At 47.5% G+C, this 26,209-nt stretch overlaps 1 protein-coding gene across 6 annotated transcripts in view; it reads left to right on the top strand.

Moving 5' to 3' along the window:
- TRMT1L (tRNA methyltransferase 1L) overlaps window positions 1–26,209 on the top strand; it is a 358,814-nt gene that overhangs the window by 201,973 nt on the left and 130,632 nt on the right. For all 6 annotated transcript variants that reach the window (XM_077459512.1, XM_077459511.1, XM_077459507.1 and 3 more), the window contains one exon: window positions 9,849–10,092. In XM_077459512.1, the coding sequence (XP_077315638.1) occupies window positions 9,849–10,092 (244 nt within the window). The remainder of the gene's footprint in view (window positions 1–9,848; window positions 10,093–26,209) is intronic.

Here is a 26,209-nt window from a genome sequence, read left to right as displayed (position 1 = left end):
ATGATTTTTACATGTAGGAGAGAAATGTCAGAATTGTCCTGGGTGCTCCAGAACGCCTGATGGTGCTCCCTGCATGTTGGGCCTCTGTATGTGGCCACACTGTGTAAAAGTCTCATACATGTGGTATCGCCGTACTCGGGAGTAATAGCAGAATGTGTTTTGGGGTGTAATTTGTGGTATGCATATGCTGTGTGTGAGAAATAACCTGATAATATGACAATTTTGTGGAAAAAAAAAAGGAAAAAAAAAATCTTGATTTTGCAAAGAATTGTGGGAAAAAATGACAACTTCAAAAAACTCATCATGCCTCTTACTAAATACATTGGAATGTCTTCTTTCCAAAGAGGGGCCATTTGGGGGGTATTTGTACTTTTCTGGCATGTTAGGGTCTCAAGAATTGAAATAGGCCGTCAGTCATTCGGGTGTGATCAATTTTCAGATATTGGCACCATAACTTTCACAAAGACCAAATAATATCCACCAATTTGTACTTATTTTTACCAAAGATATGTAGTAGTATAAATTTTAGCCAAAATTTATGAAGAAAAAATTACTAATCTGCTAAATTTTATAACAGAAACGAAGAAAAACTCATTTTTTTCGCAGAATTTTCGGTCTTTTTTCTTTTATAGCACAAAAAATAAAAAACTGAGAGGTGATTAAATACCACCAAAAGAAAGCTCTATTTGTGTGAAAAAAAGGACAACAATTTCATATATTTCCAGTGTTGCATGACTGAGTAATTGTCATTCAAAATGTGAGAGCACCAAAAGCTGAAAATTGGTCTGGTTATTAAGGGTGTTTAAGTGCCCAGTGGTCAAGTGGTTAAACAATTCTTTAAAATCGCATTAAACATTTACAAGAATCACATATTTTTTTGGACATATACAACCACTTCTTACTCTACATGTTTCGCTCAGAGGAGCTTCTTCAGAAGTTTTTGGAAGTGTCGCATCAAGTATTATATACTATAAGAAAAACAGCAATTGTAAATGGATATGCTTAAAAATTCCCATGAATAAAATTGCATGCATGTCAATAGGACATACCTATATATATTTCATAGCGAGATAATCATACGTTACAAAATAATAATGAACTGAAAAGGAATGCCTACCGGATACTTTTAATCATAAAACGCTAATTAAAGATGCATAGACCGAAGCCAGGATTTACAAATAATGGAAAGACCTTTTTGTAACCAAAGAGAATAAATTAAAACATATTTGCATAATGTTAAAATTAGATAATCATATAAAGTGTATAGTGGTAAATAAAGCAAAACATTTACCTCAATTCTAAATGAAAAAAACAATGAAACCAATATAGTTTGCCGTCCCAGAAGGGAAGGAGGAGATAGAAAATGCCTTGTTTTTCCCCTGCAGCACCCAGGGACACACCAGAGGTTCGCCTAATAAAGAGTTCTACTGTTGGGGAGAACAGCCTGAGTCTGTCCAAAAAAAATGACAAGAAGAGATAAAATTTAGTATATTTCTTTGTAGGGAAATTGGACATATTCCAAACTTCCAACCTGTTGTGGGTGATTAACCACGGAATCAGTGGGAGAGGAATGGACTGGGGTTGGGAAAGAGGATAGAGGAAAGGAGGAGATTCGGAGCCCACAGGGATCAGATGGTTTTATGAATCCTCAAAGGCTCTGCACAAACCACTCGCCTGCTGCCCTGTCGCACTGCTTATACATATTGATCCCATATCTGGCATGCTTGCTAGGAAGATACTGTTTGAATGACAAGTGGCCAGAAAACTTAATCAGGGACTCATCAACACAGACAACTTGATAGGGAGTAAACAAGCCTGCAAACTGCTGGTTAAAGTTTTTTACAAGGGGCCGAATTTAGTAGAGCCAATCGTAATCAGGGTCACCCCCCGAGGATGACAGAGTTCATTATCATTGAAAGGCTTGAACCACAAGATCGGCTCATATCGTGTCCTGGTCATAGGGGCAGAGAACACGGGCATATGGTAAAGTGGGTCAGTGGACCAATATGACCGCAACTTTTTTTTTAGTTATGCCCATGAGTAGGGATATCCCAGGAAGGTCTTAAATTTAGAGACCGTAATAGGTTTCCAATCTCTGGCAAGGGTCAACTGTGGATTAGCGGCAATAATTTCACCAGCATACAAATTGCTTTGGTCCATAATAGATCTATAGAGATCTTCAGTGAGAAACAGCAAATAAAAATCAAGTGACGTAAAATCAACTGTTTCCATCTGAATTCTGGGTTGGCCAGTGAATGGGGGAAATACGGGTGCTGCAGAAGTGGAGGCCTCCCAATTGAGATTGGCAAAGGCAGCAAGAAGGGCACTATGGACTCGACGGGCCTGTCTTTGTCTTCTTGTTGGCTGCGGGACACCAGTTGTGCTAGCCACCTCACCAGCTTGAATTGCACTTATGGGATCCGCCACGTCACCACGTAATACGGCAGTGTTGGATGTATGACCAGGATGTACTAGGCCACTGGTGCTTGCCAGTTCACCAGAAGGATGAGCGGCACTAGTACTTGCTCTCTGCTCCATACGAGAGCCCTGTGGTTCTTGCACCTAAACAGCAGAATGGGGTCGGGTACGCTTGACCTTGGCAGGGACCACTTCTCCGTCTTCAGAGCTATCTGTCAGGGTGCCGCTGCTGTCTATGGTTTCTTATTCTGAGCCTGAAACTGACAGATGAGTTCCTCTTCACTCTCATCTGTCATGCTCAGAAACGTGTAGGCCTCTTCACTAGTGTGCCTTCGATTGGACATTTTGGCCTCTAAATTTCCTGGTACACTAGTGAGCCTCACAGGAAAAAAGAGCACTGACTGTCAGCAACTGCTTCCAACGCTACCAAAAAAAAATCTGTTAGCGTTCGCAGGGATCAGGCCTGACTCTGCGAATACTGCAGTTAAGTGTTTTAGTGTTTTGTAAGTGACAGTGATTAATGCTGCACTTGGGTGGGCTGGGCAGAGGGGCTAAACGCAGGTGCTAGCAGGTATCTGGGCTGATCCCGCTAATACTGCATTTTTGGAACCCTAAATTACTGGGGACGCTAGTATAGTTTAGATATTAATTTAGACACTATACTACTATGGGAGGTGTATGGTGCGTGCGTGGGTGTTAGAGATACTGGCACTAATCTGATGCTGCCTGGGGCAACACAGACCCTAATTGATGCTAAAACCTAACTGCTATCACCCGCCAGGTAGTATACGGCAAGTGCCCTAACGCTATAAAAAAATAACTGACCAGTGCCACCCGTGACACTAATACAGTGATCGGGGGGTGAAATATGTGCCTATGTGTACTCTGTCAGTGTAGTGTTGGTGCAACTCAGGTTTGAATGTCCTCTTTCCTCTCTCTGGAACGGAAAATAATTCCAGAGAGGGAGATGACATCACTTCCCCTTTCTGTGTTTACATTTACACAGGCAGGGGAGGATTTCATTTGTCAGGACCGATCAGCAGGACCAGGCCAGAAATCCGATTGTCACGACCGCCTAGGGGTGCGTGTGCACTCGATGCAATACGTCGCTTCCTCCACCCGTGCCATTCTGCCACAGTGAAACTGCGGCGGCTGGTCGGGAAGCGGTTAAGATTAAGATTCAAAAGCGCTGCCCATTGATTTCAATGGGCAGGGGCGTTTTGGGATAGGTATATACAGCGCTCCAACTCACCTCAAAGATGCTGCCTGCAGAACTTATTTTCCTGTCCCACAAGCACTCCGCCCCAGTGTGAAAAAGCACACTGGATTGAAATGAGAGCTGGTTTTCAGGTGCTTGGAGGCTATTTCTAGCGCTGAAGCGCCTGAAAACCGCCCCAGTGTGAAAGGGATCTTTTGAGTGAGAGTCAATATTGGAGGACTGTGGGGGTTTCTCACTTGGAAGCACAGAAGAAATGTGTAGTTTGGCACAATTTTTGGAACCTTTCACTGTGTGTGTGTGTGTGTGTGTGTGTGTGTATATGTATGTGTATATATAATCTACACACATACACTACATTTTTCATTTATAATTTTGTTTTATGGAACAATTTTTTTTTTGTGGGGTTGATATTTTTATTTTTTTGTGGGGTTGATCTTTTTTTTTTTTTTTTTTTTTTTTTTTAAACATTCAAAGTTTATTGAAGATTAATAATAGTATAGAGATGGGTGCAGACATAAATTGAAGATACATGTATTCGTCAGGTATACTTCAGGTGGAGGAAATAGTGATGGGTGATGCTGTAGTTGACACTGGTAATAAACGTTGGGATATAACAGACCTTCACTTCTCAACTATTTCACATCTTGTATCGGTTTAATGGTTCAAAAATATCTAACTTAAGTTTTAAAGTGGTTGTAAACCCTTACAAACCACTTTGACCTACAGGTAAGTCTAGATTAAGGCTTACCTGTAGGTCCAAGAAATATCACCTAAACCTATACAGTTTAGGAGATATTTACCTGAAGACAGCCATCGCTGTCTACGGCGCATGCGCTGTAGACAGCGGCGCACTGGGTAAGCCGCAGATCGCGGTGATATGCCGCGAGTGTCAGCTCCCGTGCGCATGCGCAAGAGTGACGTCATCGCTGCTTCGGCGAATCACAGTGCCGGAGCAGCGAGACCCACCAAGAAGATGGACGCTCGGAACTACAGGGGACAGCGGTGACTTCGCTGGCTCCTGTGTCAGGTAAGGGACACATAATGGACTACTATGCGATGCATAGTAGTCCATAATGCTTTACCTTTGCAGGGAATCGGAGGAAGTAAACCCATCAGGGTTTACTTCGTCTTTAAATTTGTGTGAAATAAGAACCTATTCAAAAAAAAAAGTTGTATACTTTAAGCAGTTCTATACCAGTATAATTAGTTGACTAGAGTAAAGAATATAAAGGGATGAAAGAGGAATTTAAGTAGGGTTTAGTTTTGGGAGGGATGATGTAGTAAGGTTACACCATTGTTTTGTGTTAATCAGATGATACTTTGTGAGACTTCTTGCTCCTTCCATAAGGAAGGGCTGAATTGATTTCCTTGCCGATCTTTATATGCATCAATTTTGCGGAATTCAAACCAGGGTGTCCGTGTTTTATGGAATTTGTCAACTCTATCCGAGGCCTGGGTCAGAGTGTCTTCCATTACACGAATCTCTGACACCTTTTCAGTAGGTTGGGATTAACGTCTTGGCTCCATTCAGCAGATGTTTAGTTGGTGAGTTCTTGTAGTGTTTTATTGGGAATGAGGAGATGTGGAGGAGACAACAGGCAGCATCCAGCACTATTCTGGTGTCCGTTATTGATTTCATCAGGTGTCTGACCTAGTACCAGAATGCTGTCAGAAGGGGGCATTGCCACCAAATGTGCATCACCACCACACCTCCAACAGACCATGGGGGTTTGAGCACACCAGGAATGTAATTTAGCAGGTGTGATATACCAGTCTGTGTAATTTGTATGTTTCCTGCATCTTGGTGCTGACAGAGCACTTATGTGCAAGGATACAAGGTTTTGTCCATTGTTTGTCAGTAATCGTTTGATTAAGCGTCGTGGACCAATGCTTTCTTAATCTGTCTTCTTCCTTGGGTAAGGAACTTTGAAGCCATTTATACATGATGGGCATTGCTTTTTGTAATTGCTCACCTGCTACACAGATTTTTTTTCTAAATCTGTTATTTGACAGAGAAATTACTTTGTCTGGCCTTACTGTTTACATAGCTACGTATCTGGCAGTAAGTCCATATTGGCATATTTTGTATCCAGCTATCTCTTTTTAGGGTCACATAATCCTGTGAATTTCCCATTCTGAAAGCAGTCACCTGCTTGTAGAGCCTTATTTGTGAGGGGTTGTCATAGCAGTCAGTTTCTCAGTTCTGGTATGAAATCTGGGTTGTCTGATAAGGGAGTGATAGGGCTAAGTGGGGAGGTCTACGTTGAGTGTTTAGTTGCTTCTGAACAAATTATCAAAGTGTTTCCCATTAGCGGTTGTTGTTTTAGTACATTGTTTTTCTGCAGCCCTGGGCTCCATGGGGAAAAGAGAAGGGGGTATGTACTCAGATTTTCTTCCAGTGCCACCCAGTCCTTGGTCCTCCCGTGGCAGTGCCAGTCTATCACTCTTGTGATTTGGGCTGCATAGTACTATTTCCTTAAGTCTGGAAGCCCCATCCCTCCTAGCTCCTTAGGTCTGGTCAGGAGTGTGAATTTGATCATGACTTTTCTAGGTACCCAAAGAAAAGCCAGCAAGGCGGAATGCAACTTTTTGAAAAATTTCTGTGGTAATTGAACCGACAGTGCCCTGAGAAGATGAAGAAGCCTGGGCAGCATCACCATCTTCTTGATAGCGGCCCTCCCAAACCAGGAGAAATAGCCTGCATTCCAGAGTTTTAAGTCTTTTTCCATTTTTTAGAACAATGGCGGGAAATTCGCTTCAAATATCATTCATAGTTTAGGAGTCAGCCATATGCCTAAGTACTTTAAAGCTTTCCCTTCCCATTTAAAGGGGCAGTTGGCTTGTTTCATAGTTAGTAAGGTTGAATAAAGACACCAGTCCATCCAGTTCAACCTGAGTGAGTGTCTACAATAGACCCTATCCCTGTACATTGCACACACACATTGGTCCCTACCCTCAAGGCGCCCACAATCCAAGGTCCCCATACATATACTAGGGCCAATTTTGGACAGAAGCCAATTAACCTACCCGCATGTCTTTGGATTGTGGGAGGAAACCGGAGTACCCGGAGGAAACCCACACAGGCACAGGGAGAACATGCAAACTCCAGGCAGGTAGTGTCGTGGTTGGGATTTGAACCAGCAACCCATCTTACTGCTAGGTGAGAGTGCTAACCACTACACCACTGTGCCACTTGTGTTCTGGTAAGGTTAGTAGAAGACATATTGACATTCATGGCCTCGGATTTTGTTAGGTTTATTTTAAGATTAGAGAGAAATCCATAATGTGCAAAGGCTTTCATGAGATTGGGGAGAGTGGTGTGTGGGCTTGAAGAATAAGAGGTCATCGGCATACGCTGCCATTTTGTATATCCTATCTTGGATGAGGATACCTTTTTATCGAGTCAACCTTATTAATCGTTCGGATAAATGGTTCTAGTGAGAGAATAAATAGCGTTGACAGGCAGGGCAGGACTTAGGGTGGTGGGGGCCCCTGGGCTTGAGTCACTTTGGGGCCCTACCATCTATACATTACCATATTTATCAGGGTATAACATGCGCCGGCGTATAACACGCACCCCAAGTTTAGGAGGGAAGTTTAAGGGAAAAAAACTTACATTTAAATGCCCATCAATACAGCCTTATCAGTGTCCATCTGCAGCCTTGCCCATCCATCTGCAGCCTTGTCCAGTGTCATTGCAGCCTTGTCCAGTGTCATTGCAGCCTTGTCATTGCAGTCTTGAAGTTTAAAAAGGGTGCCGCTGAGATACAGAGTCCTGTGTGTCTTGGTGGCTCTCTGGTCCTCTTGGCGGCTCTCGGGTTCTCTCGATGGTTCCCGGGTCCTCTTGGTGGCTCTCGGGTTCTCTCGCAGTCCCGAACGTAGCCGAGAGTACTCGGCTCGGCTCACGGTCACGCCCAGTCCCTGTGTTATGTCCATCATAGGGCGGGACTGTGAGCCGAGCCGAGTACACTTGGCTATGTATCTATGCGGGCCTCCTATTGAGCGGGGCCCATGGGCTTGAGCCCAGTCAAGCCCAATGGTAAGTCCTGCCCTGTTGACAGGAGATAACCCTGTCTCATGTCATTCAGTAGGGTTAATATTATATTAACAGTGTACACATTTGTAGTTTTACTTTAAGTGCAGCACATTGTTTAAAGTGATTGTAAAGGTAATTTTATTTTTAAAGTAATAAATAAGGTATTATTCATGCAGGCTTACTCCTGCGCTGTGCTCTGTGTATCCTTTGAGCACAGCATGGCTCTGGCCCCAATCCCCCCACTGGCTGTGATTGGCTAATAGCTCCTGCTGCCTCTGAGTCAGTGAGGTGTGAGTGTGTAGCGATGCATTCAGGTAAAAAAATGTATACACAACTTTAATTTTATATTTGGCTATGTGCAGCTATCACCCATGATTTTTATTTGATTCCATAGGGCCATTTGTGACCCAAACTTGACCCAAGCTACTAAAGTATAGATACTGTTAAATAAAATACACTATTCTGAGTTAGCCTTTTAATAAATGGGCACATTTTGCTAGTAGATGGTAATCCTATTTATTGCTGGTATTCTATAGATATTATTTCTGAGAGAAAAAAAAAACCTTTATTATTATTATTTCAGGTACTTGTATAGCACCATCAACTTATGCAGCACTTTACATACATACATACATATATATGATAAATAAAAATTATAATTATATATTGATACTCATTTTGTTTAGCCATGTTTCCAATCATGTAATTATTGCAACTATAAAGCCAATTGGGTGTATAAATAACAGTGCTTGCAGAATATTAAACCACAATTGAATAATGTGCTCCAACACAAACAGTGACAATATATCAAAATACAAAATAGATGACTGTCTATATTAAAGTGCTGAATGCTTCAAAAAGATATCAAGTGTATCAGTGATTCAGGAAAAATAGTGTCCGTGTGCCGCACTCCCCTCTTGTGACCCCACTCACCTAAGGTTTTGGACCCTCGGCTTTGCAGTCTGGGGTCAAAAAAGCTGTGATCTAGGTGATCTGGTGTATGAGGAGTGAAAACTTTCCATAGGGGTATGGTAACTTGACCATAGTAGGAGAAAACAACAAAGAAAAAACAGTGAAGTACCACTAATACTGTATGTACTGCCAATCAAAACAACACTCACAAGATAGCTGAAATGAAACCGGAATCACTGTAAGATCTGGGTACGCCGCTGGTCGGCGTGTGTTCCATGAACGGCAGAAGTTGCGCCACTGGTTAGCGAAACCGGAAATGCATCAATGCCCCTCCTCCAGGGCATCAAGGACATCACTTCCAGTTTCGGATTATGGAATTGATATCCGAGGAGCGAATACCTCCTCACATTAGCCAATAAGAAACAACCAAATCCATTTGGTGTAATCAACACCAACTTTTATTTAACATCACTTCCTGTTTACAAGTAATACCAAACTCTTTAATAACCACATGTTGTTATATATTAGTTTAATTTACATTTGTTAAAAATTGATCTATACTTTAAAATCAATATATTTATATCTTAAAAAAAACTAGCAATAGCTATAGCAAAAAATATTTATCATGATTCATTAATTTGATGAAATTTTGAATAAAAATGAAATAAAATAAAAAATGAATTAAATAATAAATTAATAAAATAAAAAAAGTGAAATAAAATGAAAATAAAAAATGAAAGTAAAAAATTTAAATAGACGATAATGACAATAACAATCACCAGTTGGACAAACAATTCAAATCCAATTCTATTTTTAGGCCAAAGGGACTCATAGTATCGAGCCTATGTATCCATTGGGTCTCATTCTGCGAGACAGATTTCTTGAGGTTGGATCCTCTCCGATACCCCTCCACTTTATTCCACAGCACTTCAACCCCCTAGTGTCTCTGTTGTGGAACAATCTGAAATGATTGGACAAACTGTTGCGCTTAAAACTTTTTTTTAATTCCGTTGACAAGCTCCCTTAGCCTAATCCCCAACTTTCTTGTGGTCCTTCCTGGCGGACTACCTTCCTGGTTGGGAAGGGGTTAAATTCTCAGCAACTGCTGTTATTTATACATCCAATCTTGAAGTTCAGTACCTTTTGTAATAGCTGCCGCAGTTCATTCATATATTCACCTAGTGTGAGTTTTATCTTGTGTATGTGTGTGTGTGTGTGTGTGTGTGTGTGTATATAAATAAATATTACCAATTGTTTTTCTAGGCATCATGGGATTACAATGGGCAAAGCACCTTGGGAATTCTGTGAAAGTCACGCTTAATGACATTAGTGACAGCTCAACTGCTATGATTCGTGAAAACTGTCAACTTAACCATATGAAGGTGAAAAGTGAAGAGAAATCTGAATCAGTGGTCGTAGATAAAGATGTGGAAGAATTTGTGAACACAGTAGACGTTACACAGATGGATGCCAATGTTCTAATGCATACACGGTCTTTTGATTTCATGTAAGTCAAAAGTGGTTCTTACAAAATGTTTTGACAGTGTGTAGATGATTCTTAATTTAAGAGACAGTTTTAGGGAAAACAATTCTAATTGTATTGTAATTAGCTTTGCACATTATAAAGAAAAAACAATAAGTCAGTTATTTCTCTTTCGTTCATTGACTGACACATCACCTTTAATCTTGACCTTAGTTTATATCGCCACCTTCAGGAGAGGACTAGGCAGAACATTTAAAAACAGCAAAACTGCACAGTACCGCCCAGGGGCCAGTCCTACTGGTTATAACCCCTCACTCTGCTTCCAGCAGCTCAGTTTTTTTCTGCCTACTATAGGAGAAGGACCTGGCTCCCTGTGGGGACCATTGATCCTTGGAATTCATATTTTTTCTGCTTTTTGATTCCTGTGATCGACAGTCAACAGCCGGGTTGGGTGACAGGCTGGATAATGGAGATCCTGGTAGTCTCCCCAGCCTCACCATCGATGCAGACCTTAGCTACACGCTGGGTCGGCCACGACATGCCCCGTCTGATCCAGTGGCGGCCGGTGAGCTATATACTCTGGGACACGCATGACCAGGCTACTGCTGTCCGTGTCAGTGTGCTATGGCTGACAGCCACCTCGTACTGCTCGGGTGATGGGTCTGTCTGTGGAATGCGTCCAGCAGTCCCTACAGGAGGGGTAAGTATGGTTCCACCTGTCTCGGCAGGATGGAGCAGCTGGGCATTACCTGAAAGATTGACTAGGGGGTCTCTCCCTTCTCTCCCTGTCCCTTTCCCTCCTCCCCATGCTAAGGGGTCACTGTGTGACTGGGCATAGGGGTGCGGTGCACGTACCTGGCCGGGGGCTGGGTCCTCTGGGGGGGGGGGGGCCTCTAGGTCCTGGCAGGGGGCTGCGCTGGGCGGTTGGTGGTCCACTCATTTTTTTCCCTGTTTTTGGGCCTTTTTTGGAGTATCTGTGTGTTGCCAGATGGGGACTGGCCACCGCGCGCTCCGGGGCCATTTTCCGGTGGCTGCGGCCATTTTCTTGTAGTCGCAGCCAGTTTCTTAACCGCGCCCATTTTCTTGTAGTCCGGCTATTTTCCCTGCGCTCTCAGGCATTTTTTGCTGAGGCTGCCGGTGGCCATTTTCTAGTATCCTCAGTATTGTGTTACTCTAGCGCTGGGTGGCTGGTTCAGTCTGAAACTGCATAAAACTACTCAGAACACCTCGTGACTGGCACAAGGGAGAGCGGACGGCGGCAGCACAGTACCTGAGTGAGGGTGGTGAGTCCTGCAGGGGGCCCCTCAGTCTGTGTCAGCTAGGAGGGTAGGCATTTTTTGTGGCTTGCCTTAGGTCCCTAGGGGTGACAGGCAAGAGTGGGTCAGCATGGCGTCAGAAGCTGGCGCTTCTTCCCCAGACATCCTTGTTATTGCAACCGGTTCCCCTGCACCTGCGGTGCCTATGGACGCTCTGTCGGTGGTCCTGGAGTCTTTATTGCCAGAGTGGAAGTGGTGTGCGGGCGCAAGGGGGGGGGGTAAAAAAACGCCCCCTCCCCCACCGTCTTATGGGGAAAGTACTGATTCCCCAGGGTCCCGCTGTGGCAGGCGGCCTCTGTTCTGACGTGTCGGAGGATACGGACCAGGATCGTTCAGACAGTGAGGATGACTCAGTGACATCTGCAGAGTTTTCGGTCCCTTTTGGGTCCCACAAGCCGGCTCGCACTGCTAAGGTGTTTCCCTACCTAACTTATTTTGATAAGTTTATTTACAAGTAGTGGGGAAGCCCGCAGCGGGCTTTTTCAGTCCCGAGATGGATGGCGGTGCGTTAACCCTTTGAGGAGAGTTTCCTGAAAAAATGGACATCTCCTCCGGTCGTTGACCCCCCGGTATCCAGGTTAAATACGATTCCGGTGGAAGGGACGCATGCTTTCAAGGACCCTGCCGACAGAAGGGCCGAAGCAGTTGCCGGTCCATGTTTACGGTGGTGGGGTCAGCATTGCGTCCATTGTTAACCACGGCCTTGGTGTCACAGACGCTTACTGAATGGGCTAAGTTGTTGCACCGAGAGTTGGAGAAGCAACAGGTTTCCCCGGTCTGCATGAAACTGTCAGACCAGTTGGTGCAGGGCCTGAAGTATGTCTGTGATGCGGCCCTAGATCTGGCCCCCTTGCTTTCTAAAGTCTCAGTATCAGCTGTGGTGCTACGTCGCTGGATTTGGCTTAAATGCTGGTCTGCGGACCAGGCTTCTAAAAAAGCGCTGGCGGGGGAAGAGGCTATTTGGTGCCTCACTGGATGACATTAAGAATGTTACTGGGGGGAAGAGTACTTTGCTCCCACAGTCCAGAAAGGGTAAGGAGCCATGCCTTAGGCATGGGTCCTCCTTTTCCGCTCAGAAGTGGATTTTTCGTCTGCCTGGGTCGGCAGGTAAGCGTTCCCAGTCCGACAAGGTGCCTGCTGAGGGACAGAAACGTCCCTGGTTTCGCAGGCCAAACAAGCCTGCGAGCAAATCTGTTGCCTCATGAAGGTTTGCCCCTGCCCGACTCTCGGATGGGGGGGTCGCCTTCGGGAGTTTTCAGCCCAGTGGAACTACCTACTTTCTGACCAGTGGGTCTGCGAACTGGTTTCATCAGGCTACAAGATAGTTTCTTTCTTGTCCGCTAAACAGATTTTTCCCCTCCATCCTTCATCTTCTTCCGGCTCATTGGGAGGCCCTGTTCAGGACAGTACAGGACCTGCTGCTGCATGGGGTGATAGTACCTGTGCCGACGCCGGAAAAGTTTCAGGGATTCTACTCCAATCTGTAGTCCCAAAGAAGGAAGGGGTCCGTCCGGTCCTGGATCTCAAGGCCCTCAACAGCTTTGTGAAGGTACAAAGGTTCAGGATGGAATTGGTTCGCTCTGTGGTCGCTGCACACCATCAAGGGGATTTCTTGGCATCCTTGGACATCAAGGATGCATGCTTGCATGTCCCCATAAGCGTCAGGAATCGGAGGTTTCTACGATTTGCAGTCAGGGATTTGTAGCTCTCCCTTTTGGCCTAGCGATGACGCCAAGGGTCTTTGCCAAGGTGCTAGCCCCAATTCTGGCATTCCTAAGAAAACAAGGAATCACAGTTGTGGGTTACCTGGATGACTTCCTCCTGAGAGCAGCTTCCGCCTCAGAATTAAGGGAGGATGTGGCGATCACCATACAGACTCTCTGGGAGTTTGGTTGGTTGTTGAACCTCCAGAAGTCAGTGTTGGTGCCGACGCAACGCCTGGAGTACCTGGGTTTGGACTCCTCAGAGGCGAGAGTCTTTCTCCCTTCAGACAAGCTGCAGACTCTTCAAGCTGCGGTGAAGTTATTGGTGTCCCGCAGGTGGTCGTCGTTGCGTTTTTGCATGTTCTGGGCCTCATGGTAGCCACGTTCGGGGTGGTACCATATGCTCAATTCCACACCCGAGTCTTGCAGAAAGAGATCCTGTCCAAATGCGACAAATCTCCGACTTTCCTGGATTGTCAAATTCAGGTGAGCCAGCTAGTCAGGGATTCCCTTCTCTGGTGGCTGAGGTCTTCGGTCCGGGAAGTCTTTCTTTCCTCTTCATTGGCTGTTGATCACAACGGACACCAGCCTGACCGAGCGGTGTGCCAGCTGATGCGTGAGTACTGAGTCTTGCCCTGCCTGCCACTAACACGTCCTTAGGCTGCTTTAGTAACCCGTACCCAAGGAAAGTGCGAGGGGGAGGTAGAGCGGTGCTTGGAGAGGGAGACGGGCCCCGTGCATAGCACTGTGTGTCAAGGAAAAACATAGAGCTGTGCCTGTGATCTGTGTCAAGCTTTTGCATAGAAGGCATTCCTGATATGAGCATCCACACTGCAAAATACATATATGGGAGGTCAAGGAAAATTATACAGCAGTGTCTCATCTCTGTCAAGTGCTGGTGGCTCGATCGCCTCCGCTGCTTTTACTCCAATCAAGGGCCAAAGAAGCTGAGTGAGAGTTTCCCTGTAGCCCTCACACTGGAGACTTGTAGACCACCATCATGGCATCCCAGGATGGTGGGCACTGGGTCATTCAAGGGCAGAGTGCATGTGTGACCCACTTTGGGGCCCCTGGCTGTCCGGTGGAGCAGGAGAGGGCCCCTGGCTGTCCGGTGGAGCAGGAGAGGGCCCCTGGCTGGCCGGTGGAGCAGGAGAGGGCCCCCCCACCCGGGTGGCTGGGGGAGGAGGAGAGGGCCCCCCTCACCCGGGTGGCTGGGGGAGGAGGAGAGGGCCCCCCCCACCCGGGTGGCTGGGGGAGGAGGAGAGGGCCCCCCCCACCCGGGTGGCTGGGGGAGGAGGAGAGGACCCCCCCGGGTGGCTGGGGGAGAAGGAGAGGACAGCGCAGGCTTCGTTTGCAGTTAAATGTCACATACTGTGTTAGTATGAGATGCATTCTAGCACATTGTGCTTTTACTTTGCAGGGTTCCCAGAAGTTAGTAAAACCCATCAGGGCTTACTTCCTCTTTAAATCAGGGCTCCCAGAACTCCCCTTGCATCAAAATCTGCAGAGTTCCCTCTTACAGTGTAAAGGGAAACTGTGAAGACTGATGTAAAGGGGTCTCTGTGAACTCTGATTTAAGAGGGGGACTCTAATGTAAAGAATAATTCTGTGGACTCTGATGTAAGGGGAAAAGCTGGAGTTGTAAGGAAGTAATGCTGGGGAGAATCTTATTTAAAAGAGAACTCTGTGGACTCTGACGTAAAAGGAAACTCGTATATAAGGTGGGCACTCTGGTGTAAGGGGGAACACTGTGGACTCTGATTTAAGGAAGGATTCAGGGAACTAGGACCTATAGGGAAATTCTGGGGACACTGATTTGAGGACACTGATGTGAACAGAGGGTTCATCCTGACTGCTGCACTCTATATGCTATTTTGTAGGCTAGTTGCCCCTGCACTCTATACATTATGCTGTAAGTTACATAGTCCATGGGTTAGGGGACGCAAATTACTTGCACGACTGAGCCCACATGTGTGCTCTCCTGCACGACTGAGCCCACATGTGTGCTCTCCTGCACGCCTGGGCCCACTTGTGTGCTCTCCTGCACGCCTGAGCCCACTTGTGTGCTCTCCTGCACGCCTGAGCCCACTTGTGTGCTCTCCTGCACGCCTGAGCCCACTTGTGTGCTCTCCTGCCCGCCTGAGCCCACTTGTGTGCTCTCCTGCCCGCCTGAGCCCACTTGTGTGCTCTCCTGCCCGCCTGAGCCCACTTGTGTGCTCTCCTGCCCGCCTGAGCCCACTTGTGTGCTCTCCTGCCCGCCTGAGCCCACTTGTGTGCTCTCCTGCCCGCCTGAGCCCACTTGTGTGCTCTCCTGCCCGCCTGAGCCCACTTGTGTGCTCTCCTGCCCGCCTGAGCCCACTTGTGTGCTCTCCTGCCCTCCTGAGCCCACTTGTGTGCTCTCCTGCCCGCCTGAGCCCACTTGTGTGCTCTCCTGCCCGCCTGAGCCCACTTGTGTGCTCTCCTGCCCGCCTGAGCCCACTTGTGTGCTCTCCTGCCCGCCTGAGCCCACTTGTGTGCTCTCCTGCCCGCCTGAGCCCACTTGTGTGCTCTCCTGCCCGCCTGAGCCCACTTGTGTGCTCTCCTGCCCGCCTGAGCCCACTTGTGTGCTCTCCTGCCCGCCTGAGCCCACTTGTGTGCTCTCCTGCCCGCCTGAGCCCACTTGTGTGCTCTCCTGCCCGCCTGAGCCCACTTGTGAGCTCTCCTGCACGCCTGCAGACTCAGATGTCTGCAGTCTCCGAGGGGCAGTCTGGAGAGGAATCAAAGAGTAAGAGCACTGCCAGGATGGGGATTATGGGAGAAGTCAGATGTGTGTGGACTGTGGAGAGGCGACTAAGATAAAACCGGAGCCACCAACCTGGAGCCATCTGACTGAGCCCTGCATGGTGTACCTGAGAGGAGGTCAGTGACAACGTTGTCAGGCCAGTCTGGGGGGGTAATAAGGTTTCCCCTTATACCAGTAACCCCCCCCCCCCTTACCTTTTGTGTATTCACTCTATGGAAGGTGATCCCTGGTCACCAGAGTCGTCGTCCATTCACATAAGAGGTCCCGACATTCCCCTTTAGATCAGAATCTGCAGGATTCCCCCTTATAGTGCAGGGGAACTCTGATGTAAAGGGGAATGCTGGAGGGCATGATCTAAGGGGGAACTCTGATGTAAGGGGTGCTCTCATCACAAGAGACCGCCTTATATCGGAGTCCAATGCATTCCCCTTTACATCATAGTTTCCCACTTACATCAGGGTCTGCAGCATTGCCCTTTACATCAGTGTTAGATTAGACATGGGTTAGATTAGAAGGGATGAAGGACCAGAGACAAACCCAGGGTAGCAGTAGTGCTTATTCATAGCTAAAGTTATGAGTAAGCACTACTACTAGTGCGAAACGTCCGCTCTTTCGTCTGCTGTGATTTCCATCTTTGATTTTGATGTGAACTTTTCTGAATAAATGAAGGCAATCTTTCAAGAGTGCGGCTGTCCAGAATCGGTTCCTGCTTATTGCTATTAGCAATTGCCAGCACCTACGGATTCCGAACTGAGCGAGAGGTTTAACATCCGTTTGTCTTTTTGGAGCGGTGATATCTACCTCTACCCTGGATATGTCTCTGGGCCTCCATCCCTTCTAATCTAGCCCGTGTATCCTCTGTGTACCCTGGATATGTCTCCAGCCTTCATCCCTTCTAATCTAACCCATGTCTAATCTAATAATCTAACACTGATGTAAAGGGCAATGCTGCAGACCCTGATGTTAGTGGGAACTCTGCATTGGACTCTGATATAAGGTGGTCTCTGGTGACCAGAGCAACCCTTACATCAGAGTTCCCCCTTAGATAATGCTCTCCAGCATTCCCCTTTACGTCATAGTTCCCCTGCACTGTAAGGGGGAATCCTGTAGACTGATGTAAACGTGGAATGCCGGGACCTCTGATGTGGGGGGCTCTGGTAACCAGGGACCACCTTTCCGTAGAGTGAGTACACCAAGGTTTGCCCTTTATATCAGTGACACCCCCAAACCCCCCCCCCCCAGACTGGCCTGACGACATTGTCACTGACCTCCTCTCAGGTGCACTGTGCAGGGCTCAGTTAGACTGCTCCAGGTTGGTGGCTCTGGTTTTATCCTATAGACTCCTCTTCACAGTCCACACACATCTGACTTCTCCCGTACTCCCCATCCAGACGGCGCTCACTCTTGATTCCTCTCCAGACTCCCACTCAGAGACAGCAGACATGATAAAAGACGAGAGATGATCGGAGATTGCAGACAAGATACAAGAGATGGTTAGAGGCTGCGGACAGAATACAGGAGACAGTCAGAGTATGAGCACAGGGTACAGGAGGTGGTCAGAGTATGCAGACATGTAGGGGGAGCACACAGGGGGCTCAGTCATGTAGGGGAGCACACAGGGGGCTCAGTCGTGTAGGGGAGCACACAGGGGGCTCAGTGGTGTAGGCAGTGCCATAGCCTAGGTGTTCAGCACCAGGGGGAACAAGGCAAGTAATTTGCATTCCCTAACTTGTGTACTATGCAACTTCTGAGCATAATGTATAGAGTGCAGGGATCAGGAGTAACTAGCCTACAAAACAGCATATAGAGTCCCTCCTTAAATCAGAGTCCACATTGTCCCCACTTACACCAGGATTCCCCCCTTACATATGAGTTTCCTTTTATGTCAGAGTCCACAGAGTTCTCCTTTAAATCAGATTCTCCCCAGCATTACCTCCTTACAACTCCAGCTTTTCCCCTTACATCAGAGTCCACAGAATTATTCTTTACATTCGTGTCCCCCTCTTAAATCAGAGTTCACAGAGCCCCCTCAACATCAGAGTCTTCAGAGTTTCCCTTTACACTGTAAGAGGGAACTGCAGATTTTGATGTAAGGGGAGTTCTGGGAACCCTGATTTTAAGAGAAAATAAACCCTGTACTTGTTCCTCCTGCAAAGTAAAAGCGTAAAAGTTACATAGATAGTCAGGTTGAAAAAAGACACAAGTCCATCCAGTTCAACCACAAAAAAAAATAATAATCATACAATCCCATATACCCAATTCTATACCCACAGTTGATCCAGAGGAAGACAAAAAAAACAGCAGAGCATGATCCAATTTGCTAAAGCAGGGGAAAAAATTCCTTCCTGATCCCCCCCCCAATCTGATTTTCCCTGGATCAACTTTACCTATAAATGTTAGTACCCAATTATATTAGAATATAACTAGAATACATCGCATACTAGCACAGTATGTGACATTTACCTGCAAACGAAGCCCGCGCTGTCCCCGCTGCAGGCCTGCATCCATCTTCGCCCCTCTTCCTTCCTGGGCCGCCGGACTCCGGCGCAGTCCCCCACAGGCTAGGTTACTACAAGTCCCAGCATAGTGGGCTGTCATTCCTCAGGAGATAAACAGACAAAAATTACCCCAACCTCCAATTAACTCAATAAGCTGGTATAATTCTAATCGACTAATATCACACCTCATATACAAGACTGCTGCCATAACCGAAAACGATATGTATAAAGAACTATCCCCCTTGGAGGGAACACAAGAAGGGTTCACCTCCAAAGAGAAAACAAGGGGGAAGGACACATGGCTACTTTTGGCCGCAGTGGATAAATATAGATGATAAAAAGTTTTTTTTGTAAAAATAAATAATTTTTTTATTTTTAGATAGTAAAAAATACCATAATAGCAAAAATTAAGTACAATAACTTGATTATGGGTAATCCTAATATGTTTGACACACAATACTCACTTCACACCACTTATGTGACTACTCAAAGACTTTATAAACCTACAACCAATATTAAAAAGACACATAAAAACAATAGACCAACATAAAACATATATACAGACGGAGGCACCTCACACACCGAACATATACTAGGACTCCTAAATAAAACAAGGGGCAGAAGCCCCTTATAAATATTTATATAATCAATAATTCATGTAGTGGGAGACCAGGTATATGTATTTCCCTGGGGTAGTGAAAATCTAAAAATACATCTAATAATTCCATTAGATTAAATCTAAAGATGTGTATATACTTCTGAGGAAAGAGTGACTGCTCTATTGATAACTAGTTCCTCATTATAGTTCAGTATATTGCAACTATCGCTTTTCAGGTGTCAGCTGGTTTTTAATTTTGCAGGAGGTCAAGTGCACTTTAAATAGATCCTAGATTTAAGCAAAATCTGAAGCTCAAATAGTTGCCTTTTTCGTTACAAAGTAACAGTCAGTCCATATTTGTTGTTATCAAAATATCACAATAGTGCTCTCCAGAAAAAGCCTTCTAAACAACAAGTACTACGTGCTTCATTCATTCAGCATGTGAAGTACTGCTTCATTTGCCGGACAGCACACAGCTGAGCAAATCACAGTTTACGGGTTTGTTATACTTGGCTTTCGGATGGCTGTTCGCATTCTCAGAGGCATCTGATCTCCCCACGCTTATGTATCGTATCAATTCAATGGTGTGAATCACTAGATGGTATCCCGATAACCAACCTCCATCATTTACGATATAGATTGAAGTTCTCTGTCACATACAGCTGGCCAAATCAATCACTGCTTATTCAGCAAGACCAATATTAGCGAGAGTGATGACTTAAAGGACGGTATATAGGTCGGTTATCATCCAAAATCTCATCAGCAACGATGCATCTCAGTTTGAAGCGATACTATTCCACAGTCAAACAGCCAGTATTAGTATAAGAAGAGCGCTTAGCAAGTTGCGAATATCACCCAGTAGTTCAAAGGCAGTACGATCTCCAGGTTTGCATGACCTTCACTCTCCGTAGTGGGAGCGGTATTGTGAGAGCATACCGTCCGCAGTTATGTCGACGTGTTTCGCAACGTCATTGTCACGTAGCTTCAACTGGACATGTCATTCCTCAGGCCCTCACAGCTGGTGGGACAAACACAGGGTTAAACATCTAAAGAAGAACTCCAACCAAAACTACCAGTTTGTACAGAGAGTCCATATGCTATGCACCTTCCCCCGGGCACAGCTAATACTCCCGATGGACCCGAAGATGGGGAGCAGAGCCCTCCCCAGCAGGCTGCCATAGGCCAGCACGGTGCCCTCTAGGGAGCTGAGCAGTTTGGCTGTGCCATTCCCAAACATCTCCGGGTGCTGTCATTGTGTAGGACACAGAGCTCCAGCTCCACCATGTTTGTGTCTGATGTCAGATTTACAGGACTGGCTCAGCTCTACTGTTCCCTGGAAACTGGCTCTGGCGTCGGTATAGGGGCCAGGTCTCTAGCAAGTGGAGGCTGAGCAGGTACAGCAGTGCGGTCTCTTTGAGTGACCTTAAGGGCAGTTGCCCCCCCTGCTCAGTTCGCCCCTGCCTCCAACAACCCCCCTCCAAACGTCCACCCAGGGGCCCTCTCCTTCTCCCCCAGGCACCCATGGGTCCTTTACTTCTCCCAGGGACCCTCTTATCCTCCCTAAGCCACCAGTGACCCCAAAGCGGGTCACGCATGCGCTCTGCCCTCGGGGGACCCGGTAACCACCGTCCTGGGATGCCATGATGATGGTGTACAACTCTCCAGTGTGAGGGCTACAGGGAAACTCGCACTCGGCTTCTTTGGCCCTTGATTGGAGGAAAGCAGCAAATGCGATCCAGCCCCCAGCACTTGACAGAGATCAGACCCTACTCTATAATTTTCCTTGACCTCCCATATATGTATTTTGCAGGTCTGTGCACAGACAGATTTGTGTAAGCAGAGGCTCAGTGTGTCATGCTGCTGTTTTTGTTCCTGAACAGATTGCACAGCCCTTCACATTATGTACACCATGCAGCGTGGATGCTCATATTGATGAGGAATGTCTTCTATGCAAAGGCTTGACACAGATCACAGACACAGCTCTGTTTTTCCTCAACCTCCTATACATACATACAGTGCTATGCACGGGGCCCGCCCCCCCCTCTCCAAGCAACGCTCTTTGTCCCCCTCCCACTTTCTTTTGGTACAGGTTATTAGAGCAGCCTAGGGGTGGGTTGGGGGTGAGGCTGGATGCAGTGCTCCTGCTGACGTCCTGCATCAGCTGGCACGCCGTTCGGTTCTATAATTTTCCTGGATAAGAAAACACAGCCGGCTCATGAAGCCAAGCGAATAGCTGGGTAAGTGATGTGCGCTCAATGGAAGTGACGAGGTCGAGGATTTTTTTTATTACACTGGGATTGCTAACTACCACATTTGCTTGTGTCCTCAACCAAACTGTCAAACCATCAAATGTCTGGTGTCATAACTGATCATGTGCAGTACCATGGCATTTACAGATCAAACAGAAGCAGCTTCCTTGGCTCTGAAGGATAGGAGGGTTTAAGTCTGTCAGCAGATCAGCCTCTACAAACTCGAAAGTGCCTAAAAATGGGGAGCAACTGAGCATGTGCAGAGTAGGCTAAGACAGTGTTATCACTGGATTTTAAACAGTATAGACACTTGTTTTTAATGTTTTACATACTGTAGCTGTATCTGCAAAAGGGACCAACCTGAAGTGATCTAGCAGGACAATTTTCGGACCAAAATTCCACTTTAATTTGGTTTTACATAAAACATGTCACTGTATCTAGCAATAACATATATTTCTCTTATATTCGCCGACTGACACAGCCCCTCTCTTAGCCAATGGGTTGTTAGGCCACCTTTAGGAGAAGTCTAGGCATAACATGTTATGAAAAACACAGAACTTTTATTTCCGCCCAAGGGGCAGTCCCTTAGGTAACAACCCCCTAGCCTGCCATGCAGCCCTCAGTTTTATTTTGCCTAGAGAAGAAGGACCTAGGAACCCTGTGGGTCCATCGGTCCAGATATTTTTTCTGCAGAAGCTTTGCTTTTTGCGCAAGATTATAGATCCTGTGATCTACTATCAACAGCTGGTTGGGTGACAGGCTGGATACACTTATCCTTGTAGTCTCCCCAGCCTAGCCAGTGACCGTGTGCAGACCAGAGCTACCCGATGGGTCAGCCACGACGTACCTCAGCTCCAGAGGTGGTCGTGAGCTTTAATGCTCTGGGGCACACATATGACCAGGCTACTGATGTCTGTGTCAGCCACCCCGCACTGATCGGAGAGTGGGTCTGTGATGGAATGTCTCCCAGCTCTACAGGACTGGTAAGTATAGCTTTCCCTCGGTGGGGCTGAGCAGCTGGGCATTCCCTGGGAGGTCGATTCGGGGGTCCCTCACCTCCCTGTCTTCTCTCCCTGTTCGTATCTTCCCCCCCTCCCTGTGGAGGATGCTGTATGTGGCTGCTTAGCGGTGTGTGTCATGTGCAGAGGGGGGGGGGGGGGCTGTGCTGGCTGGCTGTGCCCTGATGTGTGTTCTTCTCTCTCTGTCTGAGAAGCTGTGTCTGTGATCCCTACAGTGCTGTTCACCGCCATTTTCTGTCACTGTCCCTCATGGTTTTTTCAGTGTTCGGCGGCCATCTTAAGTGAGGTCAAGGAGCAGCATGCTCTCCTGTAGCTTGGCGGACATTTTCCCTGTGGTTTTGTCCTTTATACTGGATGCCCGATGGCCTTTCTTGAAGCCTGAGCAAGTTTTTTGATCAGTCTCTAGGAGCAGCATGCTTTCCTGTAGTCCGGCAGCCATTTTCTCTGTGCTTTATGTCCTTATACTGGATGCTCGGCGGACATTTTCTTTGAGCCTGAGCACATTGTAGATCGGTTTCCGCGCCAGCAGCTCTGGATGACACAGTGTGATTTCCTCTGCACCTGGGAGCTGACAAGGAACACGGGCACTACTTGCTGAACAGCGCAGAACCAGTCAGGGTGGTGAGTCCTGCGGGAAAGAGCCCCTCAGCCAGCAACAGTTAGGAGGGTGGGACCATTACTGTCCTAAGTCCCCATCAGGTGGCAGACAGGGTAGGGTCAGCATGGCTTCAGAAACTGGTGTTTCTTCCCCCAAAATCCAGGCAATTGCAACAGGTTCGCCTGCAGAATGTGCAGTGCCCCTTGGACGCTTTGTCAGTGGTCCTCAATTTGTTCGTTGCCAACATGGGGGCGGTGCGTGGGCGCAAAGGTGCTAAGAAGCGGCCCCTGCCCCCCGTCCCCTGGGGAGAGCTCTGACGCAGACTCAGGCCCTGCTGAGGCTGGTGACCCCTGCTCTGTCGATTCAGATGACGCTGACCAGGACCGTGCTCGGCAAAGCGCTTGTTGGAGCACTTATCACAGCGGTGCGTGATACCCTGAAGATTCAGGAGCCAGCAAATCCCTCTGCTAATGTAGCGGTCCCTTTTGGGTCCCGTAAGCCAGCCCGTTCACCTAAGGTGTTCCCATATCTGGCTTATTTTGACAAGGAATGGGGTCGACCGCAACTGACCTTTTCGGTCCCCAAATACATGGCGGTGCATTACCCCTTTGAGGAGACCCTTCTCAAAAAGTGGTCGGCTCCTCCGATTGTGGACCCCCCAGTATCCAGGTTAAACAAAGTGACCACGATCCCGGTAGAGGGGACTCCTGCATTTAAGGATCCAACTGACAGGAAGGCCGAGGCAGTGGCCCGTTCCTTGTTTACGGTTGTGGGGTCAACCATGTGACCAGTACTGGCATCCGCACATGTGTCGCAGAGTGGGCGAAACTGTTACACCGTGAATTGGGAGAACAACAGGCTTCTCCTGTCTGCATGGAACTAGCAGACCAACTAGCAAGGCCTTAAGTACGTTTGTGACGCGGCCCTGGATACTCTTCCCCTGTTATCAAGGGCTTCAGTGTCAGCAGTGGTGCTGAGGCGCCTGATTTGGTTTAAATGCTAGTCTGCTGACCAGGCATCCAAGAAAGCCCTGACTGATCTTCCCTTCCTTGGCGACCGGCTCTTTGGAGCCTCTTTGGAGCCTCTTTGGAGCCTCTTTGGATGACATTAATAAAATGCCACAGGTGGTAAGAGTACACTACTCCCAGAGGCCAGGAAGGCTAAGGAGCCATGCCGTAGGAAAGGGCCCTCATTTTCCGCTCACAAACGGCTTTTTCGTCCGCCCGGAGCGTCGACCAATCGTCCCCAGCCTGACAGGATGACCACTGAAGGACAAAAGTATCCTCGGAACCACAAGCCTGCGAGCAAAAGTGCTACCGCATGAAGGTTTTCCCCCACCCGCAACACGGGTGGGGGGTAGCCTTCTTGAGGTTGCATCCCGGTGGGCCTCTCGGCTGTCCGACCAGTGGGTCTGCGATCTGTTTTCTTCCGGCTACAAGATAGAGTTCCTCTCTTGGCCACAAAACAGATTCTTCCCCTCCAGCATACCCATACTCCCAGCTCGCCGGGAGGCCCTCTTGGGGGCGGTAAGGGACCTGCTGAATCGTGGGGTGATAGTACCTGTTCCGGAATCTGAACGTTTCCAGGGGTTCTACTCAAACCTGTTTGGACATACCCCTTCCTTCTTGAGAACTACAATCTTGGATCTAAAAGCACTCAATTACTTTGTAAAAGTACAGAGGTTCAGAATGGAATCAGCTAGTTCAGGAGTTGCCACACTCCATCAAGGGGACTCCCTGGCGTCCTTAGACATCCAGGATGCGTACCTGCACATACTCATATGCCTCCGGCATAAAAAGTTTCTGCGATTTGCAGTCGGGGAAGCCCACTACCAGTTTGTGTCTCTCCCTTTTGGTTTGGCATCAGCCCCCCGAGTCTTTAACAAGGTATTGGCTTTTGTTTTGGCATTGCTACGGCAACGCGCGATCGTGAGTTACCTAGACGATCTCCTCCTGAGAGCATCTTCCGCCTCAGAGTTAGAGGAGGATGTGGCGATCACCATGCAGACCCTGCAGGAATTTGGGTGGCTGTTGAACTTAAAAAAGCTGGTGATCGTACCGACTCAGCGTTTGGAGTACCTAGTCTTGCTGCTGGACTCCATGGAAGCGAGAGTATTTCTCACTTCAGACAAGCTGCAGACTCTCAGAGCCGCGGTAAAACTGCATGAACCGTGAACCGCATGTGGTCGTCGCTACGCTTCTGCATGCGAGTCCTGGGACTCATGGTGGCCTCCTTTTGAGGCAGTACCATATGCCCAGTTCCAAACCAGAGTTCTGCAGAATGATTTTGACAAAATGGGACAAATCTCCGTTGTCCCTGGATCGACCGATCCAGATGAGCCAGTTAGTCAGGGATTCCCTGATCTGGTGGCTGAGGTCCCCGGTACTTCAGTCCGAGAAGTTGTTCCTACCTCTGAATTGGACAGTGATCACAACGGACATCAGCCTATCCGGCTGGGGTGGAGTAATGGGAGTTCAGTCGCCTCAGGGCTGGGATCTTCTTCCCGGAAGATATATTGTCATACCCGGAAGGCCTACATCTCCATGTGTGAGGAGAAAGGATGGCATCCGCGCTCCTTTTCTATATCCAGGGTCCTGCTGTTTCTTCAGCAAGGAGTAGACCAGAAACGGGCTTTGAGCACCATTACAGGACAAATTTTTCTGGCTGTCTTTTTTTTTTTTTTTCAGCGACCCCTGCGCGTCTCACTCTCTAGTGAGCACTTTTGTTCAACGGGTGTGGCATGTAGTTCCTCCAGTGAGTCCACCGTTAGCCCCGTGGGATCTGAACCTGGTGTTATTCGCGCTGCAAAAGCTGCCATTTGAAAATATCAGAGAGATCCCTTTGTTGACTCATATACCCCCATATAGTGGTCTTTTTAGTGGCCATTACATCAGCCAGGAGGGTTTCGGAACTGGTGGCCTTGTCCTACAAGTCGCCCTATCTGGTTATCCACAAGGATAAGGTGGTGTTGCGTCCGCAACCTTCTTTTCTGCCGAAGGTGGTCTCTGCGTTTCACATCAATGAGGATGTTGTGTTACCATCCTGTGCCAACACTTCCTAAGGAGGTGGCCCTCCATTCCCTGGACATGGTTCGGGCTCTGAGGGTGTATTTGTCTGCCACGACTCCCTTGCGGATGTCAGACTCACTGTTTGCTTCGGAGGCTGGTCCAAAGAAAGGCATGGCGGTCTCGTCCGCCACCATTTCCAGATGGATCAGGCAGATTGTAGTACAAGCCTAAGCTTTGAAGGGGCAGGTGCCCCCCTTTCCGGTCACGGCCCACTCCATGGGGGCAATCGGAACGTCTTGGGCCTTCCGACATCAAGCGTCTGTCGCTCAAGTGTGTAAAGCGGCGACCTGGTCATCTGTTCACACTTTTA

Source organism: Lithobates pipiens, unplaced genomic scaffold (assembly GCF_037356315.1).
Source record: "Lithobates pipiens isolate NorthernLeopardFrog02 unplaced genomic scaffold, aLitPip1_a1.2 Scaffold_28, whole genome shotgun sequence".
Taxonomy (NCBI): Eukaryota; Metazoa; Chordata; class Amphibia; order Anura; family Ranidae; genus Lithobates; species Lithobates pipiens.
The sequence above is the reverse complement of the archived record's forward strand: the minus strand, read 5'-3'. Positions and strand labels throughout refer to the sequence as shown.